The 23,786-nt window shown below is 54.6% G+C and overlaps 1 protein-coding gene across 1 annotated transcript; it reads right to left on the bottom strand.

The window, feature by feature from the left end:
- Positions 1-261: 261 nt before the first annotated feature.
- ADA (adenosine deaminase) lies at positions 262-23,780 on the bottom strand. Its single transcript, XM_010840981.1, has 12 exons — positions 23,700-23,780; positions 12,961-13,022; positions 10,082-10,204; positions 6,958-7,101; positions 6,107-6,222; positions 4,795-4,922; positions 3,804-3,875; positions 3,614-3,715; positions 3,251-3,315; positions 1,780-1,909; positions 1,062-1,164; positions 262-586 (listed from the first exon to the last, which is right to left on the bottom strand). The coding sequence occupies exons 1-12, from the start codon at positions 23,730-23,732 to the stop codon at positions 573-575; spliced, it is 1,092 nt and encodes a 363-aa protein (XP_010839283.1). The 5' UTR covers positions 23,733-23,780; the 3' UTR covers positions 262-572.
- Positions 23,781-23,786: the final 6 nt, after the last annotated feature.

The following is a 23,786-nucleotide window of genomic DNA, read 5'->3' as shown; positions in this document are numbered from 1 at the left end:
CCCAAAAGGAAAGTTTCCCCCTTAGGACCTAAGGTCGAAGGGGCTTAAGAGTTCAGTGCACATTTAAGAAACTGACTCTTCGAGAGAAGCCTGGTTTCTTCTGGAAACCTTTCTGTCCTCCCTCTTCCCATTCACAGCCCCCGCCAGGCTTGCAGGACACTGCTGCTGGGCAGACTGCCTGCAGCTGGGGGCCCTGAGGCCCCTTCCATTCTCCACAAACCCAAGGCGCCCGCCCAGACCGCAGTGCACACGACACAGGGCTGCACGGCCCCAGCCATTGGCTTCTTTATTGAGCACCAGATTTTCAGCACAAGTCACCAGAGGAGGAGGAATTTGGATTCAGCCTGCCCTAGGCCCTGATCCTGGCCCAGGCACACAATCAGAGGAGAGCCACGGCCCTGCCGAGGTATATGTGTGTACGGAAAGAGGCACGTGGGCTTCACAATCATTGGTAGATGATTCTGGAAATCACAGTCTTCCTGGAAGGAGTAAAGGTAAGCATGTCGCTTGACCCTGGGGCTGTGAAGGCTCCATCCACAGGGCCAGGACTCGGAGAGGTAGCCACGACACCTTCACAGACACTGCTCTGCTTGACAAATCAGAGAAGCAAAAGGTTAGGCAACTTGTAGTATCCAGGACATCAAACAAACAAAAAAAATCACAGGAGATCAGAGCCAGAAAGGAACCCCTTTGTACAGATGGGGAGACTGAGGCTTGGAGCAAGGGAGGGCTCTGTCAAGGCCACACAGGAAGGAAGAAGCAGAACAAAGCTGCGACCTGGGCTCAACTCCCTGCCCTTGGCTTTGGGCAGCCCTGGAGATGCCCCCGATTGCTGGGACCTTTGGGAGTGGGTTTCAGAAAGTCTTGTCCCCAGACCAGCCTCATGAGAAGCTTATGCAGAACGTAAGCTGGTCTTGTCAGGGGCTACCACCAGCCAGGGAGTCATCACCCAGCCTTGGTGCGGCCCGGAATAGGGGTGGAGAGCGCCCTGCTAGAAGCCCCCAGAAGCCAGACGGAAGCCAGGGCAGGACGCCAGCCCAGCAGGTCCACCAGAAACATACCTGCAGAGGCCGGAGAGGGCATCCCGTAGGCCTTATAGAGCAGATCAAGAAGCTCCTTCTTCTCATCTTCAGGGAGGAAACTGGACTTGGCCGCATTGATGTTCTGGAAGGTCCAGCACAACAGACAGCGTGAAACCAGACAGCACGGAAGGGAGCCCTTGGCAATCTAGTGACGGTCCAGCCTCTTCATTAGACACGGGCAATTCGATAAGCTCATCATGGGGAGCCCTTGTCCAGGCTCACAGGCAGCAAGTGCCAGAGCGGAGACTGTGAGGGTCTGTGTTCTTAAAGTGGCAGGACGTGACACACAGATGCGGGAAGGAGGCTGGAGAAACCTTTGAAGACAGGGCAGGATGTGTGGGGCCAGAGAGACAGTCCTGCAGGGACAGACTGGGGGTATCAGAACCACTGAAATCAAGGGCTCATCCTGGGGTCCAGGAGTAGCCTGCAAACCACATGTAGGATGTAGAGCTGAGCCCCTTTCTGGGGAGATGGCTGACAGTGCTGAGGGTCTCTTAGGGCACTTGAGCCAAGCAAAGGATAGAAAATGCAGTCCCAGGTCAGGATCTCAGCCACAGATGTCTTCTCCGTGGAAGACATCAAACTCCATGTCTGGCTTGGCCTGGCCTGTTGAGACTCGCCCCTAGTTCTCCAGGGATTCCAGGACCTGCAGGCCGCACACTCACACAGCCCAGAGTTAAGGCTCACAGCCACTTACCAGTCTCTTAAACTCCTCTTCGGTGAAGCCCATTTCATTCTTGGTCATCTGGTAATCCGTGTCCAGCGTGGACTTGAAGATGAGCGGGTCATCCGTGTTAAGCGAGTAGTTAACCTGGTCGTTTTTGAACCTAGATATGGGGGAAGGGAGCAAGGAGAAGCACCCTCCTGTTACTCATGGACGGCCACCCTCCTCGGAGCCTTGTGGCACCCTTGGACGTGCCTGGAAGATCTCGTCATTGTAGAGAGGAAGAAGAACTCAGAGAACTCCAGCGACTTGTCTAAGGCCACAAAACCAGCAACTCAAGACTTAAAGCATCCAGCCAGGCTTAGAGCCAGCTAAAGGCAGGAGAGGAGTCAAGTGGAAAGGTGCTTGGGGTGGGCTAAAGAAGCACCCCCCCACCAGCTACCACCCTCTCTAGCCTCCCCTTCAGAGCCGCTACCCTGGGAGAGTCGTTGGCACCCCTCTCGCCCAGCCATCCTCAGTCCCATGGGATCTGACTCTTCAGACCCACCACGGAAACTGTTTGCACCGCCTCTGACCGCCATCTTGTGGAGTCCAGAGGACTTTTCCTAGCTCTCACCTCACCCGACTTGTGTCGCAGAATTTTATACTGTTGACCTTTTCCCTAGATTTCTCCAACACCACCACTGGGCTTTCCTTCTGCCCATCCCTTTAGTATCACTGTCCTTCTGGGTTTCTCTCCTAAGCTCTCCTGCTTCACCACCTGCTGAGGGCTTCCCTTCTCCTTCAAACACCACATCTGCTTAGACGACTCAAGTCTTCCTCCAGCCCACAGACTGTAAACGCATATGCCTCCAGGAACCTCCACTTGGAAGTCCTGTAGGTACTGCCCACTCCACATTCTAAAGCAGACTTTGGGCCCCTGTTGTAAATGCAGCCCAAGCTCCCTTCCTTGTCATAATCTTGGCAGACAGACCATCAGTGCTGGCCTGACTGCGGTCACCCAGAGTTCTCGGTGAGCTTCTCTTGAGTCAGCTTTGCCCTCCTGAGGCTTCTCCCAGGACAACCTGAAGAAGGGCCAAGGTCGTAGGGTGGGACTGGATGGATGGGTAGGGGAACAGACTCTCCAAGGGGAAGTGTCAAGATGGTGCTGTGGGAATGCCCGGAGACCACGTGGGCAAGAGAGACTCATCTTCCTCATTGCTAGGAGGCAGAATCTGGAGTGTGGAAGTTCCCTTGCGGTTAACAGGGCACTCTGCTAGAGCTGGATGGGGCTATAGGGCCCCCAGCTCTGCTTTCCAATAGCTGAGTGGCCTTGGTCAAGTTACACCACATCCAAGCTCTGGATTCTTCACTTGTCGGAGGATGAGGACAATAATTCCTGCTTCCCAAGCACTGGAAGAGATTCCATACCCGAGAGACCCAGCAGGGCCAGCGTGCAGTATCTGCACCCCCTTCCCACCCTTGGCTTTTCTGGTAACAAAAACCGAGTGGGACCAGGCCTCACCGAACAACCGGGTGTTCTGTGTCGGGCTTCCAGGCGCCGGTGAGGTAGCTGGACCAGGGGCAGACCTGGAAGAGGCGGCGGGTGGCTGGCACGAAACTCCACATCCTCCCGGGCCACGTTGACTTCCCTTCCCCTGGCCCCGGCCAGAGCCACCTGCCCTGGCAGCATGCTTGCCCTGGTCACGCCAGTGGCCTTGTAGTTGAGTCCCACGAACCTGTCAGCCCCCCACCAAGCAGCAATTAGGCCCGCGGCCATGCTCCCACGGCCCCTGACCGCCCGGCTGTGGCCCCCTGGCCACGCTCCGTGCCACTGGCCCCGCCCCACTTTGCACCGCCTCCTGTCCTCCCCTCCCCGGCCCCTCACCTCGAAGTGCATGTTTTCCTGCCGCAGCCTGTTGTAAAGGGTGGCATCCTCCAGGGTGTGGTAGCCGTGCCCTAGCCTCTCGGTCTTGAGTGTGTCCACGGCCTGCGGACAAGCATCGTGGAGTCCAGCGTGGGCCTCGGGAGCAGGGGGAGCAGGGAGAAGGACCCCTCCACCAACCCGCACCACTCACCTCTTTCACCACATTGGCCGAGCCCACTTCCCCGGCGTGGACCGTGCGGTGGACGCCGCTCTTCACGGCCTCCTGCAAGGGCAAGGGCAAGGTCAGGGGCGGCCTGGGGTTCTCCCTGTGGGCCTTGCCTTCATCCCACCCTGGGGCTGAGTCAGCCTGGCCTGCTTCCAGACAGGGAGATCCGGGTGGGTTTTGTTTTTGTAACCACATGTAAGTGGTCGCTCTCATTTATTAGACAGTTATTATGTGTCAGGCACTGTACTTGGTTTGGATACACTATGGTAACGTTCACAGCTGCTCTGATACTTGCCTTACAGGGAGGGGCAAGGGACAAACTCAGGAAGGTCAGGGATCAGACAGCTAGGGAGTGGGGGCTGAGCTCTGGAGCCAGGCAGACTCCAGAGCTGTTCTCCACCCCAAGCTTCACCCCTTCCATGGGAAGCACGTCATGAGGCTTTGAGAGGTTGGCTCCATCCAACCCAGTCATCCCAGCAGATGGAACAGGCCCAGAGAAGGGACAGTCTTGCCCAAGGTCACAAGGCAAATCATTAGGCAGAAAGGCTCCAACACAGGACCCCCAGCATCCAGTGGGGTTTTTTCCTTCATACCAGAGTTCCAATTTCTAGAGCCCCTAGACAACTTCCCTGGTGACTCAGACAGTAAAGAATCTGCCTGCAATGCAGGATACTGGGGTTCAATCCTTTTGTTCAGAAGATCCCCTGGAGAAGGGAAAGACTACCCCCTCCATTACTCTTGCCTGGACAATTCCACGGACAGAGGAGCCTGGCAGGCTACAGTCCATGGGGTTGCAAAAGAGTCAGGCACGACTGAGCGACTAACACTTTAGACCCAAGTCAAGAACGCTTGGGAGCCCAGGGGGCCTTGGGATCCCCAGTCAGTGTGACCACTCCCTGCTGGGGTGGGGATATGCTCTCTGCGTGCAGTTTCCCCCATGCCTGCAGCTCCCTGACCTCCTTTCCCCAGGACCCACCGCATAGGCCTGCACATGTCCAGGGAAGAGGCTGCTGCCTTCAATGGTCTCATCTCCAGCCAGGTCAATGGCCACCACGGTCTGCTCTCGGTACTTCTTACACAGCTCCACCACCTCAGAGGACCAGCCTGTGGGCGAGATGCCCGCCGGGCCTCTGGCAGCGGCATGGAGGAGAAAGACCTCCCACCCCATGCACCCCTGCCTCCCGCGCAAGGCCAGCACAAGGCAGAGGGCCCCGAGTCCTGTCTTCCAGGCCTGACTCCACAGCCTTCCAGGCCTCAGTGTCCTCTCCTCGCAGAGCGGACACCACCTGCTGTGGCACAAGGTCAAGGCCCCGCAGGTGAAACACCAGGGGCAGGGCCTGGGCTCAGTAAAGGACAAGTGGCAGTTCTCTCTCTCGATCCCCGACACCCACCTCAACTCAGCAGAGGGGATGGGGGTCCACACAGGTTAACATTTAAACCTAAAATGTAACTCGCACTCGTGTTACTAAACATATTCCTAACTACCACACACTCACAACCAGTGAGGTCATCGTAAAGAATGAACCAGCACAGGCTCTGCAACCAGATGGCCCTGGCTTCTGATCTGGGCTTTCTGCTTTGCTGATTGAGCCTCTACCTCAGTTTTGTCATCTGTCGAATGGGGATACATGGTGGTCGAATTTATCAACCACCAGTGTCAAATGGTGGTCCTGCCTCCTAGGCCCCTGCGAGGATTAAAGAGAATACAAGCCACTCTGCCCAGGGAGGCCCTGTGGGTTGACATCAGCCCCTCACTGTGGTCTCACTCCTCCTTAGGGCAGGGAATAGGGTGAGTACGGTCACCTCCTGTGACAAGGCATATCTGAGGTCCAGAGAGGTGATGTGATCTGGCCAGAGTCGCCCAGCCTTGGAAGCACAAGCCCTGGAGATGTGACCGGTGTCAGCCACAGGGAGACCCTTCAGGCACCAGAGCTCAGACCCTAGTCCCAAGTTCCACAGCTCTGACAGGAGGGGGCCCAGCCCACAGAGTCTCCAGGAAGGACTGCGAGCTGATGGGAACCTGGCTTGGCTTCTCTCTATTGTGCAGGCTCCCTTGGTTTTGAGCTCCTGCAGGTCACATGGCTCTTAGGCTCAACCTCCCTGGGGAGCCAAGTCTGTTGCAGGAAATTCTGAGCCTGCCCGGAAGGAAGCCCCACCACAGTCCAGCTGATGGGCTCAAGGGAGACCACGGGGTGAGGGTGGGGACACAGAGGAGACCGGGTACGACCCCGGTGCCCCCCAGGCCACGGTGGTGGCAGATGGGCGGCCGGGGCCAGGGTCACACTCACTGGGCTGGTGGCGCATGCAGCACAGGATGGACCGCACCTTCACGCCGAAGTCCCGCTCCCCCTCCTGCAGGCCCTGGTTCACCAGTGACACCACCTCATCCGGGGTGAGGTCCCCTCTGTGTGTGGGGAAGAGAAGGGTGGGCCCGAGACAAAGGCAGGCATAAAGGACAGAGGCTGGGACAGAGGAGGTAGGAGAGAGAGGAAGGAGGGGTCTTCCAGGAGAAGCCCTAGGCCCCACTAGCCAACTGCCTCCACGGAAAGGCTGAGGGAGATGGCCCCAAGGCCTAGGACACCCCCTTCCATCTTCCTTGGGTCTGCCTGGGAGCTTTCAGACCTGGAAGTTCTGTCCCAACTGGGGGGTCGTCAGACAGCCCCCTACTCAAGATGCAGAGCTCTGCTAAGCTAAGGTGTTCTGATCCCCATTTGTCCACAAGTATCAGAGTCACAGCCAGAAGGGGGCAAGGCGGTTGAGAGGTACCACGGGGGTCATCCCTGGGGTCTAGGCAGAAGGGGCAAGAATGGGTCACATCGCTTCAGCTACTGGGTGAGGATGGGACCCCTAGATGTCATTGGATAAGTAGGTTCATGTTGCTAGACCACAGGCCTGTGCCCAGGACCAAGGATGGCAAGACACAGCCAAACGCTTTTGCCCAAGGTAAGAACAGAAGCCCAGGTGATGGATGGGAACCACATCCCTCAGGGCAGAGACAGGCCCATCTTGCTGAGGCTGCGGACCAGCTCAGGATGCAAGATCAAAGTCTTGCTTGGGCCAGGGCTCCCAGGGTGCCCCTCAGTCTCGGGCCAGGCCACCCTGCCACAGCCCCCACACAGCCCTCCGGGGGGTCACTCACTCAGCCTGGTTCCAGGGGATCGGCTCCACCTTGGAGTTGGCCAGCAGGTGTGGGCTGTAGCGCACCTCCACATACACCACGCTGTCCTTGGCCTTCATCTCCACAAACTCGTAGGCAATCCTTTTGACAGCCTCCCGGCAGCCCCTGGGAAGGGAAGAGAGGGATTCGAGAGCACTCCCCTTGGGTGCTCCAGGAGTGACAAAGCTGTCCCCAACCCATGGCAGACCAAACCCACGTGGGGCCCCCAATCTCTCATCCCCCAGTCACAAGCTCTGGGCCTCTACTGCAGAAGATCCCAGAAGCCCAGCACATCCTGTCAGCTCTACTTCCCAACTCGGTGCCAGTCCTCGCCCCCTCCAGCCGGGTTCGACCACCTCACCAGCCTCTCCGTCTCCACATTTGTCCCAGTACAGCAGCTATTGCAGTCTTTTAAAAATGGAAATCAAGGGACACCACTCTGGGACTTCCCTGGTCTGGTTAAGAATCTGCCTTGCAGTGCAGGGAACGCAGGTTCAATCCCTGGTCAGGGAACTAAGATCCCACTAAGGCTGCCGAGCAACTAAGCTCACGTGCTGCAGCTAGAGAGACCCTGCATCGCAGCTAGAGAGTCCCTGCACCGCACCTAGGGAGTCCCTGCACCGCACCTAGGGAGTCCCTGCACTGCAACGAGAGATCTCACATCACACCATGAAAGATCCTGAGTGCCGTAACTAAGACCCGATGCACCCAAAAATAAGAGTGTCGCTCCTCCACTCTGAACCCTAATGGCGTTCCACCTCATGGAGGAAATCTCAACTCTGAGACCCTTCCCACAAAGCCTGCACAATCCGGTCCCTGCCAACCTCCCTGCTCCTTCCTTGAGGTCTCCAGGGCCTTCTTTCCACCGAGCGAACAGTCAAGCTAGTTCGCAGGTCAGGGCCTTCATGTTTGCAGCTCCCTGGCCTACAAGCTCTTCCTTGGATTACCCTGTCCTCCCTGCTCCCTCCATTCAGAGCCCGGCTCCAACCTCACCTCCTCAGGGAGGCCTTCCCTGGCCACTTCATTTTAAAACAGCCCTTCTCCCTTCTCCACCCCTTTCCTAGGGCTTCAGTTTTCTCCCTGCCGCTTACCGCCACCTGACATGACAGATCACGTGGTTTCTTTATTAGCCGATTTTCACCTCCCCAACCTAAAACATAGTCTCCATGAGACAAGGACCCTTCTGTCTTGGCATGGCTACGATCCCTCAGCCAAGAACAGAGTCTAGGACACTGCAGCCACTGAAATATTTCTTGAGTGATAGATGTAGGCCAGCAGGGAGGAGAAATAGGAGAAAAGGACACACAAAGGCAGCAAAAGCAAAACTAGAGGAGGGGGATTGCACCAAACTAAAGAGCTTCCACACAGCAAAGGAAACCAGCAGCAGAGTGACAGGCAACCTACCGAACGGGAGAAAGTGTTTGCAAACCACACATGCGGTAAGGGGTTAATGCCCCAAATGCGGAAGGAATTCCTACAACTCAACAGCAAAGCAAACAACAATACAAAAATTGATTTAAAAACAAAATAGGCAAAGGGGGGACTTCCCTGTTGGTCCAGTGACTAAGATTCTGTGCTCCCAATGCAGGGGGCCCAGGTTCGATCCCTGGACAGGGAACTGGATCCCACGGGCCACAACTAAGACCAGCACAGCCAAATAAATAGTTTTAGAAAATAGACGACCTGAGTAGACGTTTGCCAAAAGACATACAAATGGCCAACGAGAAGGTACCTAATGTCACTAATCACCAGGGAAATGCAAAGCAAAACTGAGTTAAGCCCTCACAAAGCTGCCCTCTTTTGTCTTGTGGCCAAGAGACAGGAGCTGGGTAGCAGCACAGGAGAGGTACCTCGGCCTGTATATGAGCTCCACCAGTCCATGTGTCTGGGTGTGGGGTGTCCAGGGGGAGGCAGCATGTGCACCACAGCATCTACTGACATGCCAAGGATGGGGGCCCTGCGGGCCCTCCAGTCTGAGCCCAGAAGCTTCCAGAAAGCAGCCAGCAGCCTTGGCACACATCTTCCTTCCTTCCTTCCCCAGGACTCCTCATTCCTGTCCTGCCACCTACCCAGCCAAAGGTTGCTATCCGTCTTGCACACCCTCCTCAATGGTCCTCCAACAGCTTGTCCTCCAGACCTGTCTTTAGGTCCAGCCTGCTGGACAATAGCACACATTTCCCTCCCAAGGATCCATCCATACTGCCTCCTCCAGGCAGCCTTCCCTGCCTCCTCCAGTCCCCTCCACCTCTTCCCCCTCTGAGCTCTGGCAGCACTGACAGCCAAGGCCCAATTATCGCCTCCCTTGGGAAACTCTGCTTCGTGCCAGTAAGCTCACGGTGACACCGGGGCAAGAATCTGGGCTTCACCCCTTGCCAGCTGTGTGGTCTGAATAAGTTCCTTCAACTGTGAACTGAGTAAGTTCCTTCAACTTTCCTGAGCCTTCATCTCCTCCTCTGCCAATGAGGAGGGGGTCCAGCTCTCAGGACTGTGAACAGCTACAAAGAGGACAGTTCTGTGAGCTGTACACATTACATTCTTCTTTATCTAAGTGTCTATTTTTTTTTTAATGGAAGGAATGAAAAATAAATTTAAAAATGGAAGGAATGAAAAATAAATTTAAAAATGGAAGGAATGAAAAGCAACATCAAACCAGCAGTGCCTGGCTTTCAATAAAGGTAGCAACTGTCCTCATAGAAACAGGGAGCTTCCTGAGGACAGCGCTGTGTCCATTCCAAACCCCAGCCTGGGAGGGAGAGGGTCATAAGCCCCATAGACTAGACGAGGGAGCTGAGGCGCAGAGTGGGCAGATTCCCCCAGTGTTGCAGTTATCTCATGAAAGATTCTGATACTAGGATCTGTGTTCTCAATCCTCACATTCTGTCACTTTTCTATGGAAGGAGAGGAGTTTCCGCCCATCACACCCACTTTCCAGAAGGGAAAGCCAAGGCCCAAAGCCGTGGGAGATTTGCAGCAGGAGTGCGCCTAATGGTGAGAGGTAGAGCAGAGTAGCCCAGTGCCTTCTCCTGCCCCACAGGCTGCGGTGTGCAGGCTGGGGGCTGGCAGCACGACAGGACGCTGCCCAAGGCCTGGGGGTGGGAAGACTCACGCAATGGCAGGCATGTAGTAGTCGAACTTGGCCAGGAACTCTGGGAGGCTGAGTGGCTTGTCCATGCCGATGATGTTCTGTAGCTCCTCTGGCGTGTCGGCGGGGAGGGCGATGCCCCTCTTCCTGGGGACGAAACAATGAGGATGGTGAACGACCCTGGGCAGGACCCTACAGTTCCTGACAGAGTGCAGGTATCCAGCTCCTCCCATTGGACAGATGGGAAAACTGAGGCCTAGGGCGTATAGAACCAGGACCCAAATCCTTCCAGGACCTCCTGTCACTGAAGCCATGACAAGCCAACAAATCTCAAGGAGGACAACTGGTGTTAAAACCCATTTAACACATGAACACACACACACACACACACACCGGTGTCTGAGGACATGGAAGATGCCAGGGTGAACTCGCAGTAGAGCCAGCTGATCCTGTGCCAGGTCAGGGGTCATCAGAGGCAAGAACGGCAGCACACAATGCCCGGGGCAGGCGCAGGCCCCGGACTTCCCCACCCCACCCTCCAAGTGGCCGGCGCATCAGAGAGGCTGGGCCGGCTCATTGTGCTGGCAGAGCACAGGGGCCTCCCCAGCTCTCTCCCCTCCCTGCCCACAGCCCCCAACACGTGGCCGCTCAGTTCAGGCTGGCTGAGAACAGCCCTTCTGCTCCGGGGCCTCTGTTTCTCCGCAGAGCTCCCTGCCTCCTCCCAGCCGGGGCCCGCAGGGTGCAAGACTGGGCTGGGTTCCTTGCTTCTCTGCTCTTCTGGGCCCTGTCCCCACCCATGGGTCACCCCGGGCCTCAGTTTTTCCATTTGTAGGATAAAAGCGACAGGCAAAGAACCCCAGACACTCAAGAGATGCTTCTCCCATGAGGGTCAGGAGATCAAAGGAACCCTAGGAAACAAACAGGCAGAGAAAGATTAAAAACCTTAAAACGAACAGCCTCAAGGAGAGGAAACAATGCCCATCCTTGAAATGAGAACACTCCTTTTTAAAAAGGGGACTTTCAGGGAGGAAGAAAGAGCTCTCGGAGATCTAGAAGAATAGGGCAGTGAACATCAGGATGTAATAAAAGGAATGGAAAATAGAATTGAGGAAATCCTCCAGCAAATAGAACAAAAGACAAGATAAAAAATAGGAGCAAATGATTAAGAAAATTAAGTGATTCAACCAAGAGGTTTGGCCTCCAGTGACCTGCAGAGCAAGAACAGAAGACAGAAGGGATGACATTGGCAAAGAAATGGAAAATGGACCGAAGTGTTGCAGTCCTTTTAATAGCTTGTTATTAAAATATTAAAATGTTTCTCTACATAAATACATGTTCCCTAAGTCTCCCTAAACGTGTCCTCTTCCGCTTCAAGGTGACCCCAGGCCTCATGAGTGTCCTGTGGGTATCACCAGGGGGCACCCTGGTGCTCAAGCTCCAAGTCAGGCCTCCGTCCCTGCCAGGTGTCCCCAGGGAAGATGATGCCCATGGTGTGGCATGTTTGAGAACACTTGGCATGAACTAACCAAGAAGTAGTAGAAGAGGTCAAAGAGATTAACACAGGCTTTGTAGAACTTCAAGGGCCATGTGGGGACACTGGCTTTGACCCCGAGCAAGTTGGGAGGGTTTGACCAAGGAAGGGATCCAATTGCACAATGTTCTAAGGTGATTGTTCTGACTCCAGTATTGTTGGAGACAATAGATGGGGGAGGTCAGGGTGGCCACTTGGAGACCAGTCAGGAAGTCATTGCAATAGTCCAATGGTTCAAACCAGGATGGTGACAGGAAGGAGACAGTGGTCAGATTCAGAATGGGCTTGTGGCAAAGTCGGGAAGGAGATTGAGAAAGAAATTAAAGCCCCCAGAGACAAGATAGAATAAGAAGAAACAGGTGAGGGAACTCCCTAATGGTCCCGGAGTTGGGACTCTCTAGTGTCACTGCTGAGGGCCTGGGTCTGACCCTCGCTCAGGAAACTAAGATCCCACAAGCCATGGCATGGGAGCCAAAAACAAAAAAACAGGTGAGAACACAGTCAACGGAGGCTCAAGTCACAGGGCAGGTAAATGGCCACTGGATTTGGCTGGGGTGGAGGAGGTGTCAGGCCAGACACACCCACGCTTCCCCCTCTCAGCCACAGCCCACCCCACCTAGGAGGCCTCCAGCATGTTCTGTCCATATCCCTGTCTGACTGACTCCCCGGTCCCCTGCCTGCTGACCTCAAGATCAAACTCCAGCTGGATCAAACCCACACCCCTTCTCTAGAGCCCAAAGAAGTGCCTAGATGGTTCCCAGGATGCCAAGTCGACGTGGAAACAGGAAACCTAACCCGCTGCCCAACAAGGGCTACTCCCTTTCCTCCTCCCTCTACCCTGCCCTGGGCACTCTCAGATTCTTGCTCCACTAATGAGCGTGATCTGACCCCTTAATGGGTTGCCCGCGATTAGATCCCATCTGGGTACCTGGTTAACCCACCCTAATGGCCTCATTAGGGACCTGCGTCAACAGCTGGTACTTGACACTGGGCAAAGGATAGGCAGAGATAAGCCCAGTGGCTTCACCCCACTTAGTCAGAGGCATAGGTTACAATTAATAGTAGTAATATCATCACAAAGTGACATTTATGGAGCACTTAGCATGCTCGCCCTCAGCTAAGTATTTTTTGTGCAATACTTCATCCAAACCTCCAGCTCACTGGGGCAATGGTCAGGGGCACGGACTCAGGATCACACCTGTTTACATCACAACTCACTTCCCCTACCCTGACTCAGTTTCCTTGCCGGTAAGTTGGGAACAATAATATACCCACCTCACAAGTTGTCACGAGATTTCAGTAAGTCAATCCAAGCCACATGGACCTCTCCAGAGGCCTCCTGGGGAAGAAGGCCTCTTATCTGTGGACTTACCTGCCATAATATAAGATGGTTTCGGGCTTGATGGCTCCATCCAGGTGGACATGCAGTTCTACCTGCAAGGGTGCAGAGGAAAAAGAGAAAAAACAAACACCCATAAACTGGAGAACCCTGTGGACAGAGGAGCCTGGTGGGCTACAGTCCATGTGGTTGCCAAGAGCTGGCCATGACTGAAGCAACTTGGAATGCGATGGTGTATTTGTTTCAGGTGGGTAGCACAGGGACTCAGCCATACATATACATGTATCCATTCTCCCCTTGCGTTTCAAGTCGCTTCCCCACAGGGAAGACCAGGCAAGAATACTGGAGTGGGTGGCCATGCTCTCCTCCAGGGGATGTCTCTGACTCAGGGGCTGAACCAGAGCCTCTAACGTATCCTGCGCTGGCAGGTGGGTTCTCTACCACTAGCACCGCCTGGGAAGCCCTGACTGGCTATACTCCGATACAAAATAAAGTTTTTGTTCTTCCTTAAAAGATCTTCCCACAACTCCAGAAAGGGCACTAGCGACTTGGCTACCTTGGTGATCCTCTCCCATATGCTCATCCCCACCAACGACACTCAGGACACAAAGCTAAAAGCTTACGGACAGGGATTTGGGGGCCAGCTCATCAGACTGGACTCCCAGCTCTGCCTTTTCTCTGGCTGTGCGATCTTAGACAAGACACTTGAGCTCTCTGAGCCTGTTTCCTCAACAGCCAAAAAGATTGCCTCCCTGTCCAAGAACATTTTAAGGATTTTAAAAGGTGGCAAGTTCAGCCCATGGGCAAGAGCCCCTGCCTCTTAGGCAGGGTCCTTCGCATAGACTATTAAGAAAAGCAGAGCAGGTTCTGGGAGACGGTGGGGAAGCAACTGCCCTCTCTCTGCTCCATGTCATGGAAGAGCTTTTCCCCAGCCAGGGAGACCATTTTTAATAAACATCTCTACCAGGGTGGGGCCTTCTCTAGAACTTGGGAGTCCGGACAAGAAGTGGCCACCCTGGCTTGAGAGGGAGTAGCCAGGGACCCACTGGCCCACGGGCATTCCGGGAGCACCCACATGAGCTGCCTCCTGTGTGGGAAACCCAGCCTGGGGCCCCCAGGGGGCCAGCAGGGCCAGGGCCACCAAGCCCCCCATCAGCAGGAGATCAGAATAACCAGATCTCTCCGGAAGTCATTCAGCTGGCAACGGACCAACTCTCACAGATTCTGCATCCAGTGAGCTGTTGGATTCCCTGACAAGATGAATTGAATGCCCACTTAGCCAAAAGTTGATGGATTCTCAAGAAGTACTCTACACTGGGAACACTGAAGGGCAGGGAACTGCCAACCAGCTGTTCGACCTTGGACAGGTGACCTCACCTCTCTGAGCCTCCTGTTTCTTTTTTTTTAAGTCTTTATTGAATTTGTCACAATATTGCCTCTCTTTTATGTTTTGGGTTTTTTTTTTTTTGTCCACAAGGCAAGTGGGATCTCAGCTCCCTGATCAGGGATCCAACCCACACTCCCTGCATTGGAGGAGTCCTGGTCCCATGAGGGTTACAGTCCAGCAAGAGAGAGAGATGTTAAGTAAATGTCACACTGGTGAATGCACAGTCACAAGCCAAGTCAACTCCTGGGAGGCATGAATGCAGACCTACCAAAGAGGTAACAAACAAAAGAACTCAGCTAGAGGGCCGATGATGGTTTCCCAGAGAAAGCAGAGGTTGAGCTAAGAGCTAAGGATGAAATTTCCTAAAGGATATCAACCCTAAATATTCATTGGAAGGACTGATGCTCAAGGTCCAATACTTTGGCCACCTGATGCAAAGAGCTGACTCACTGAAAAAGACCCTGATGCTGGGAAAGATTGAGGGCAGGAGAAGATGGGGGTGACAGAGGATGAGATGGTTGGATGGCATCACTGACTCAATGGACATGAGTTTGAGCAAACTCTTGGAGATGGTGAAGGACAAGGAAGCATCGTGTGCTGCAGTTCATGGGGTATCAAAGAATCGGACACGACTCAGTGACTTAACAACAGGCAAAAGCGGGGGTGAGCGGGAAGGCTGGAAGAGCATCTAGACAGAGGGAACAGCATGTACGAAGGCCATGTGGTAGGAGAAGAACATGGAGTGAGAGGGACTGAACACAGGTCCAGAGAGGAGAGCAATGGTGGGACTGGAGAGGCTGTAGGGGCACCAGGAGGACTGGGTTCTGACCTGAGAGCAACAGAGACATGGGTTTGATGCTGAAGAGGGCAGTGCATAGCTAGAGACTGCTGTAGTCAAGTTTCTGAATGATGATGGTGTCGCGGACTGGGATGGTGAGGCCAACATGCCAGGTGGACAGAAAGGGGTGTCAGGGAGGATGTTTCAGGTCAGGCCTGGGTGAGAAGCGATTCTGACACTGAGACAGAGAGCCCAGGAAGAGGATCAAGCTCTGAGCAGGAAGGAGGTGCAGAGGCATGGGGACAGACGCACAGTCAGTGTGATCTTGGGTGTGTGAAGCTGGGATGCCACCAAGACCTTCACGTGCACGGGGACTGAGCCAGTGGCTGTGCAGGTCTGGAGCTCCCAGAGAGATCCAGGCTGGAGATGTGAGTAGGAATACGGAGGCTGTGGTCTTGAATGAGCTCCCCCAGGGAGGGAACATAGAGGAAAGAGCAGGAAAGGAAGCCTGGGTGAGCACCAGTGCCCAGTGGCTTACAGAAGCGTGTGAGCCTGGAGAAGAGCTGCCGGACGGATGAAAGAAGGGGAGCCAGGAGTGTGCAGGCTGCAGAAGGTGAGAAGATTTCAACAGGGAGGAGTCCCCTCCCCACCCCGCTGCGGCTGGTGCAGGGGGCTGAATGGTGAACCCCCCAAAAGACAGCTATATCCTAATCCCCAGATTTGGGGATTTGTACAGGGCAAACGATGGGATGAAAAATCTTAAGGAGTTTTTTTCTGGAATATCTGGGTGGGCCCTACACCCAATCCCCTTTTCCCTCATGAGGGAGGCAGAGAGTTTTGAGAGGCACACATGAGAGGAAGCAGCATTAGGACCACGGCAAAACGTGAAAGTGAGGTCACCACAAGCCAAGGGACACCTGGAGCCCCCAGAAGCTGAAGAGCTGACAAATGGTTATGAGAAGGTAGGAGAGGGTCCCTCTGAGAAGGAGGAAATAGAGGAAGAGTCAGCAGGGGAAAGGGACAAGGAAGGAGAGCTATCAGCTCCAGGCAGAGGGACATGCGGGCATTATGTGTCTGAATCAGGCCGTGAGAGATGAGGCCAGAGAGAGAGTTAGGCAGATGGAGGGCAGGGAGATCTCACAGGTCACAGGAAAGGGTGATCTGCTAAACGGTTTCCCACAGGGAGAGTCACCTTGTAAAAGCTTCCTCTGGCTGCTGTGTGGAAAGCAGGCTGAAGGAAGTCAGAACAGAAGACAGAGACCTGAGGGTGTGGTCCAGATGGGAGATGAGCCCCACGGGGAAGACCCGCTGCAGTGCCAGACACGGTACATGTTCAGGGAGCAGGAACTGACTGGTTCTCCAGAAAGGAGGCCTCAGGGAGCCCGCAGGATACAGGTGGCAAGGGCACCCCGGGCGGAGGGAAAGCAGAGCCTGCCCCTTGCGCCCAACCTCCCCCACCATTGCCCCCCCATCCCGCCTCACGCTGTGTTCTTCAGGGCCTCCTGGGAAGCTGCCCAGACACGTTTCAGGGGAGGAACAGAGGCCAGGAACTGCCTGCACTGGAGGTCCATGCTCAGACAGGCCTCCCACTGCACTTTCTGGAAAACAGATGACCCATGGAGAAAGCTGTCAGCCTACCCCAGGCACAAGCAGGCACAAGCTCAGAGATGGCGGTGGGTAGGGGGCAGGTACCCTGCTCTGTCAGCCCCCTTCAGGGGAAAGAAATAGCAGTGACCTCCAATTTACCATCTCCTATGTTCCGGACCATCTATGTGCATCATTTTATACCATCCTTGCTGGGAAAGATTGAAGGCGGGAGGAGAAGGGGACAACAGAGGATGAGACGGTTAGATGGCATCACCAACTCAACGCACATGAGTTTGAGTAAGCTCCAGGAGCTGGCCATAGGACAGGGAGGCCTGGCGTGCTGCAGACCATGGGGTCGCAAAGAGTCAGACACAACTAAGCGACTGAACTGAACTGAATATCATCCTTACAACCAGGGAGGTAGGGACTTCACTCCCATTTTACACATGAGGAGACAGGCTCCCAAAAAGTATCCAAGGATGCAGAGGCAGTGATGGAGTTAGGATCTGTGCTACCCAGGTTTGAACTGAGCTCCTGCTCTACTGTCTCTGCAGGCCTAACGTCAGATATAAGGAGCTGCTTACTGTTATCAGACCCTTTATTTCCTTTCATCTTTGCCCCTAGGCAAGCTCCTCGGGGGATACCCTAGCTCCATGTTGCGGATGGGGAAATGGACTTGCCACTGAGCTCAGAGAAATTCAGGAACCTGCCAGGTTACCCAGACCAACAAGGGCAGAGCTGGGGCAGAACCCAAGCCCCTCCACCTCTAACCCAAGTCCTGCCCACCGGCCATACTACCTCCTGAGAACTTGCAGCGCACCTACACCAGGCCTCCTGAGTGCTAGGGGTGGGGGGACCTCAACCCCCACCCCTGCAGTCACTTTCCACGAGGCTGACTCACAGTGAGCCTCTGACAGAATTGCAGGAAATCCTCCAGGTCTGAACAGGAAACATCCCCAGATACCAAAAAATATTTACTAAGTCTCCCCACCCCCAGGTGCCAGGCACTGTGGGGAACACAGGGAATCTGTGCTCTCAGAAGATACCAGGCAGGCAGGTGAGGCCCAGGAAGGAATATGCACTCCCCAAGGTCCCTGGTGACTCAGTGGTAGAGAACCCGCCTGCCAGTGGAGGAGACCTGGGTTTGATCCCTGGGTTGTGAAGGTCCCCTGGAGAAGGGAATGGTTACCTGCTCCAGAATTTTTGCCCGGAGAATCCCATGGACCAAGGAGCCTGGGGGGCCTATATAGTCCAGGGATCACAAGGAGTCAGACATGACTTAGTGACTAAACAACGACAAAGGTCACGTGAGGTATCAGTGGCAGGGCCAGGACGAGGACCCAGGTCTTGAACTCTAGGACCAGGCACTCCCAGATCCGACTCCCACTCATGACTGGCCGGGCTGTCTACCTTCAAGGCACAGCTGAACCAGACTACTTCTCCTCAGCACCCCCTGCCCCAACTCACCAAACAAACCCATTTTGTTTTCATCTCCCCGACTTTTATTTTTGTTTATTTATTTAATGTTGTAGACCACACTGCGCAGCATGCGGGATCTTAGTTCCTCAACCAGGGATCGAACCCCTGCCCCCTGCATTGGGAGCTCAGAGTCTTAACCACTGGGACCACCAGGGACGTCCCCATCCCACTGGCTTTTTCAGTTCACTTACTTATCATGCCTGGGTCCCTGACTCTCAGTTCCCTTCAAACGGGGACTTTGTGGCATCCTGCTGTGCCCCCAGTGCCTAAGACAGAGCCCCGCACAGCAGGAGGGGCTCAGTAGGTGCTAAACAGCTAAGTGATTATTTTCTCCTCTCCCTGTCCTGGGTCAGCAGTGCTGTGTCCTCTCTCTGCAGGGCTGACCTGCCCACCTTGGGCCTAGCAGAGAACCCAGATGGGGCAGAGTAGCCAGGGTGGCTTGGCCAGCCCCCAGGACCTGGGCACTGCAGTCAGAACCAGGAGGAGCCACAGGTGCCCGTGACCCTTCTTAGACCCACTCTCGGCACTGAGTTAGGCAACACCAGGGGTCAGTGCCTTCATGCCACCACAGCCTTTCAGCCAACTTTTGGGGTGATGTCAGGAGACAGAGCAGCCTCAGGGCTGCCATTGTTTCAACCACACCTCCTCCAAGAAGTCCTCTGGGCTCAGCCCCATCTGCACCTGCAGCTCCGAGGTACAGAGCAAAAAGGGCCATCCCTCAGCGCCTCCGGCTGACTCAGAGCTCAGGTGAGCTCCCTGGGCCTCTGTGAGCTTCCCCAGGGGGTTTCACAAATGGCAAGGTCTGTCTTCAGCCAGGGGTCAACCTATAGGGCAACAGCCTAGGAACTCAGCAAGGTTACCCCCATTTTATAGATAAGAAGACAGAGGCTCAGTGAGATTTAATAACTTGCCCAAGGGCACAGTCTAATGAGTGCCACGCCCGGAAGCTGTTTGATTCTAAAGAGGGAGGTCGTAACCACCACATCACACTCTGTTCATCCTGCATATCTGTGCTGAGTCAGTGCTGGTCAAATCTAAACAGGATGATTGATAACCATGATAAGGGTGATCAATAGCAGCTAGCATCAGCCTGCCTGCTCTCCCAGGCCTGCACTTGGTGTTTTATGTAGGGTGGATACAAATATGATTTCCATTTTACAGATGAGGAAACTGAGGCACAGAGAAGCAACTCCCTTGAGAAACCTAGAGACTGTCTCTCTCCTGACCTTGCTCCTCTGGGGCCTCAGAACCTAAGTAATGAGGGTGAGATGGCCCCCAACCCTCTATAAATATAGGCTTGAGCCTCACCTTGGCTGCCCTGGCCTATTCTTCTCCCCTGTCCAAATCCAGGCCACAGTCCTACCCTTCTCTGGCCCAGGGGCATCCCCCAGGACAACAGGGCAGGCGGACAAGCTACTTCCAGCTCCCAGGTCCCAGGAGCCCTTCCCACGCAGGCCACCCCCACCCTGAGGTCAGACATAGAATTGTAGAATCGGGAGGCTGTCTGCCCTGCCTGCCCTGCCCAGCTTCGCTGTGTGACCCTGGACACCGCACCTCCCCTCTCTGGCCCTTGCTTCTTCCTCTGTGAAACACAAGGCTTGAAGGAAACCCAATCTCTCTCTTCCCCGCCCTCCCAACTGCCACGTGCATTGTAACAGGTAGGGGCGGAGGGCTCTTCCCAGCCAGGCCGCATTTTTCTTTTAACAGGTGGCTCTAGTAACAGCAAAGCCCCAAAAGCCCACAGCAGTGCTAACCCAGTGGGCTTTGTGGCTGGAAGACAAGAGGCGAGAGTGAGAGCTGCAGGTGCAGGTGGAGAGGCCACCGCAGCCCCCACCGCACTCCCCAGGGAGGAAATGCACCCCCGAGGACCTGCCCGCCAGCCAGGTGCTTCACAGGCCCCAGTCAGCATCCACTTCCCCCCAAGAACTATGTGACCCTGGCTTTATCAGCCCACTTTACAGAGAAGGAAACTGGGGCTCAGGGAACTGTCTACTTGAGCCCTTGTAGCTGCTAAGCGGTGAGGCAAGGATCCCTGCTCAGTCTGTCTGAAGCCCAAGGCCACCTTGATTCTAACTCCGCCCCTGCCCCCACAAAGTGGGGTGTAAATATGCAAAGCAGTTAACAGCATCTACCTTGGTCTTGGGTAGGTCTGGGTTCACGCTAGCTCTGCTGTTTTCTGGCCGTGTGACTTTGACAAGTTCCTTCCCCTCTCTGAGCCTCAGTCTTATATGTATATGAAGATAATAACACGACTGTATTTTTTTTTTTTTTGCAGCATAAGTGTCTGCATTTCCCTGGCCAGGGATCCACCCTGCGCCCCCTACATTGGAAAGTGGAACCTTAACCACTGGATCGCCGGGGAAGTCCCATAATAGGACTTACTTTAAAGGACTGCTGTGAGCACTAAATGAGTTAATATACACAAAGCAGTTAGAACAGTGCCTGAAACAGAGTGAACATTCAAATAAGAGAAAGAAAAAAGTATGTTAGACATTGAGCTTCAATACTCTGCATGAACAGGGGGCCCGGGCTGTTGCAACCTGAACCAGCCCACAGCTTCAAGGCTGTCAGATTTTGTGTAGCATTGAACAAGCCACTTCACCTGTCACGCCTTAGTTTCATCATCTGTAAACGGGGACGAAAACATCCGCTTTGTCGAGCTGTCCGGAGGATTCTGTGAGATAAATCATCCAGGTGCCTGGTACCCACAAACACTCAAATGGCAGCATCGTTACTTTTATTACAGTGACAGCCGTGTGACCAGCATTGCCCTCCATGACACTGAACTCCTGAGGGCCATGAGATTTTCCAGCCTTGCCTCCTGTGGAGACAGACTGATAAGGGTCCCCCCTCCACCCGCCTTTGCACCTCCTCCAGTGCCCAGCAGGTGTTCAGGAAGTTATTTGTTGGAATAACACGATCAGAGCAGGTAGGCAGCTGCCTAGGGTTTTGCTACTCAAAGTGTGGTCCATGGCCCAGCAGCACTAGCACCTCCTGGGAGCTTGTTAGGAGCACAGCATCTCAGGCCCCAAACCCAGATCTTCTGATTCAGAGTCTGAATGCTAACAGGTGTCAGGTGATGTGAGTACACATGAAAATTTGGAAGACATGGCCTTGCTTTGCCTTCTCAAAGTTGGCCAGTCCTGAGAAACCAAAGAACCCAGCAGCGGCTTCTGTCCCAGAGAGGCCCACACCTGGGGCACCACCCCCTCTAGTGGCTTCTGCAGAGGCAGTTCAGGAGAGCTGGCTAGGGCACAGAATTTCTGAAGCCAGCCCACCCTGGGCTCTAACCCCAGCATCAACACATCCTAGCTATGTGATAATAGGCCTCATTAATTTCTGTGTCTCTCTGTTCATCTGTAAAATGAGACACCACCAGCTACCACCCAGAGTTACTGCTGCTGCTGCTAAGTCGTGTCAGTTGTGTCCGACTCTGTGCGACCCCATAGACGGCAGCCCACCAGGCTCCCCCATCCCCAAGATTCTCCAGGCAAGAACACTGGAGTGGGTTGCCATTTCCTTCTCCAATGCATGAAAGTGAAAAAAAGTGAAGTCGCTCAGTCGTGTCCGACTCTTAGTGACCCCATGGACTGCAGCCTACCAGGCGCCTCCGTCCATGGGATTTTCCAGGCACCGCTAGGATCAAGTAAATTAATGAAGGGTAGTATATTCAGAATGGTGCCTGGCACAGAGCAATAATTCAACTCAATAGGTTCTAGCTATTAATTCTAGTGGTTCCCCATCCCACACAAGGGAAGGCAGGGAGTTGGCTCTGGTCACAATGGCTGAGATCCACACTCCTGGCTTCACTGACCAGCTTGGACACACTCCCTCCTCTCAATAATACAAAATGTATTGCATCTCGCGTATGTAGTGGGTGACACTCTATCTTCCCTCTCAAGCATTGCCTTTTAATCTTTGGACACGTCCGTTACAGGTAGAGCCCATTTCTCAGCTGCAGAAACGGAGGCCCAGAGAGGGGAAATGGCCTGCCAGCTTGAAGCAGAGAGGATTGGGAGAGGCCCAAATAATAGGCATGATAATAGTCCCTCCCTTACAGGGCTGTTACAGAGGTGTTGAAGGTGTTGGCGCATATAGCAAGTTCTACAAAAGGGTCATCTGTTATCTCTCTCCATAACCCCCATTTCACTCCCAGTCAAGAGGTTTTGTCTTCTGCCTTGGGATGCATATTAGGGTCAGATGGCTCCCCAGCCCAAAGGCAGGGGGACTCCCAAAGCACTGAAAACAGGAAATTCCCTTGCAGTCCAGTGGTTTGGCTCCATGCTTTCACCAACATCCTGCCTGGGGACTTCCCTGGGGGTCCAGTGGTTAAGACAATGCACTTCCACTGCAGGAGGTATGGGTTCCATCCCTGGTCAGGGACCTAAGATCCAGCATGCTGCGTGCACAGCCAAAAAAATAAGTTTACAAAAGCAGGGGGGAAGCCTTCAAAGGAACAAAACACTAATGATGGGACATGGGGCATCCAGGTGAGCTGGGAAGGAGGCATGCAGACGGCAGATGTTCAGCCCCAGTGCCTGAAACATCTGGCAGGGAGCAGCAGAAGGGTTTGCCCTCTGGTGGGGGCATCAGAAGTGGGGACCAGGCCTTACCTCGTCAGAGTCCCCCCACCCCTTCTCCCCCACACCCAGGATTCTCACCCATGCTTTAGCAGTACCTGCCATCATCACTCACACCTATTTCTCAGAGAGGCAAGTTGAGGTTGATTGCAGCTCGCTCCTTCCTCTGACCCCACCCAACCCATCTTAAACCCTACGAGCTGATTCACTCTGCTGGACAGACTCCTGGGCTCCTTTCCCTGGACTCTCTCAGTGCTCCCAAGCCTGCCAAGTGGGCCCAGACCCTCCCTGACCCCACCATTCCCAAGACACCACAGCTGGTGGGAGAAGGGACAAGGAATTTATCCCTTTGTGGCTAGTGTCCATGACTCGACCCAGAGTGAACTCTATGGGGGCCCGAGGCCTAAGGCCCATCCAGCCCCTCTAAAGTGGGGAGAGGGGTTCCCTGCTCCCCTCCCTACCCTTTATGGCATGGCCCACTGCTCTCACAGGTACATCCACAAACCAGGGTTCCTTGGTGCTCACAAAATAGTCACAGTGTTGGAGTATAAAGCTGTTTCCATTCACCCTGCACTCATGTGCTGTTCACACTAGGTGCCTGTGGGTGTAGATACAGGGGCCCATTTGACAGCCAAGGTTCAGAGAGGTTAAGCCACCTGCCTAGGCTGCTCAGCACAGGCATTGCTAGGATGCCCATTTGACAGACAGTGAAACTGAGACCCAGATGGGCCAAATCAGAGGCAGAAGCAGAACTTGGAGGACAGCCAGGGGCGCCTCCAGATTCAGAACTCTTCCTGTCTCACTGCCTCTCATTAACCGGCCTGGAGGCGGCCAAGGACCTGAGCTGAGGGAAGAACGCGCCTGCAGCTGCCCCATTTGCTCCCGGGGCAGTGGATACCCCCAAGCCCTCCAGCCAGACAAGGAGCCGGACCCCGGAACCCGAGCCCCCGCCCGCGCTCACTTTGGGCTTGTTGAAAGCTGGCGTCTGGGCCATGGTGCCAAGCGTGCGCTCCGGCGCTGCTCGCTCTGCCGAAAGAAGATCGGTGGT

The sequence above is a fragment of the Bison bison genome, unplaced genomic scaffold (assembly GCF_000754665.1).
Source record: "Bison bison bison isolate TAMUID 2011002044 unplaced genomic scaffold, Bison_UMD1.0 scf7180017864154, whole genome shotgun sequence".
Lineage (NCBI taxonomy): Eukaryota > Metazoa > Chordata > Mammalia > Artiodactyla > Bovidae > Bison > Bison bison.
Note: the sequence above shows the minus strand (reverse complement) of the source record. Positions and strands in the feature narration are given on the sequence as shown.

Bases quoted from the DNA above. Each gene is read 5' to 3' on its own strand.
- ADA (XM_010840981.1), bottom strand. From the start codon at position 23,732: ATGGCCCAGACGCCAGCTTTCAACAAGCCCAAA. The intron at 13,023-23,699 runs GTGAGCGCGGGC...GCACCCTTGCAG, and splicing joins CAGCTTTCAACAAGCCCAAA to GTAGAACTGCATGTCCACCT. The intron at 1,165-1,779 runs GTAAGTGGCTGT...TGGACCTTCCAG, and splicing joins AAGAGGAGTTTAAGAGACTG to AACATCAATGCGGCCAAGTC.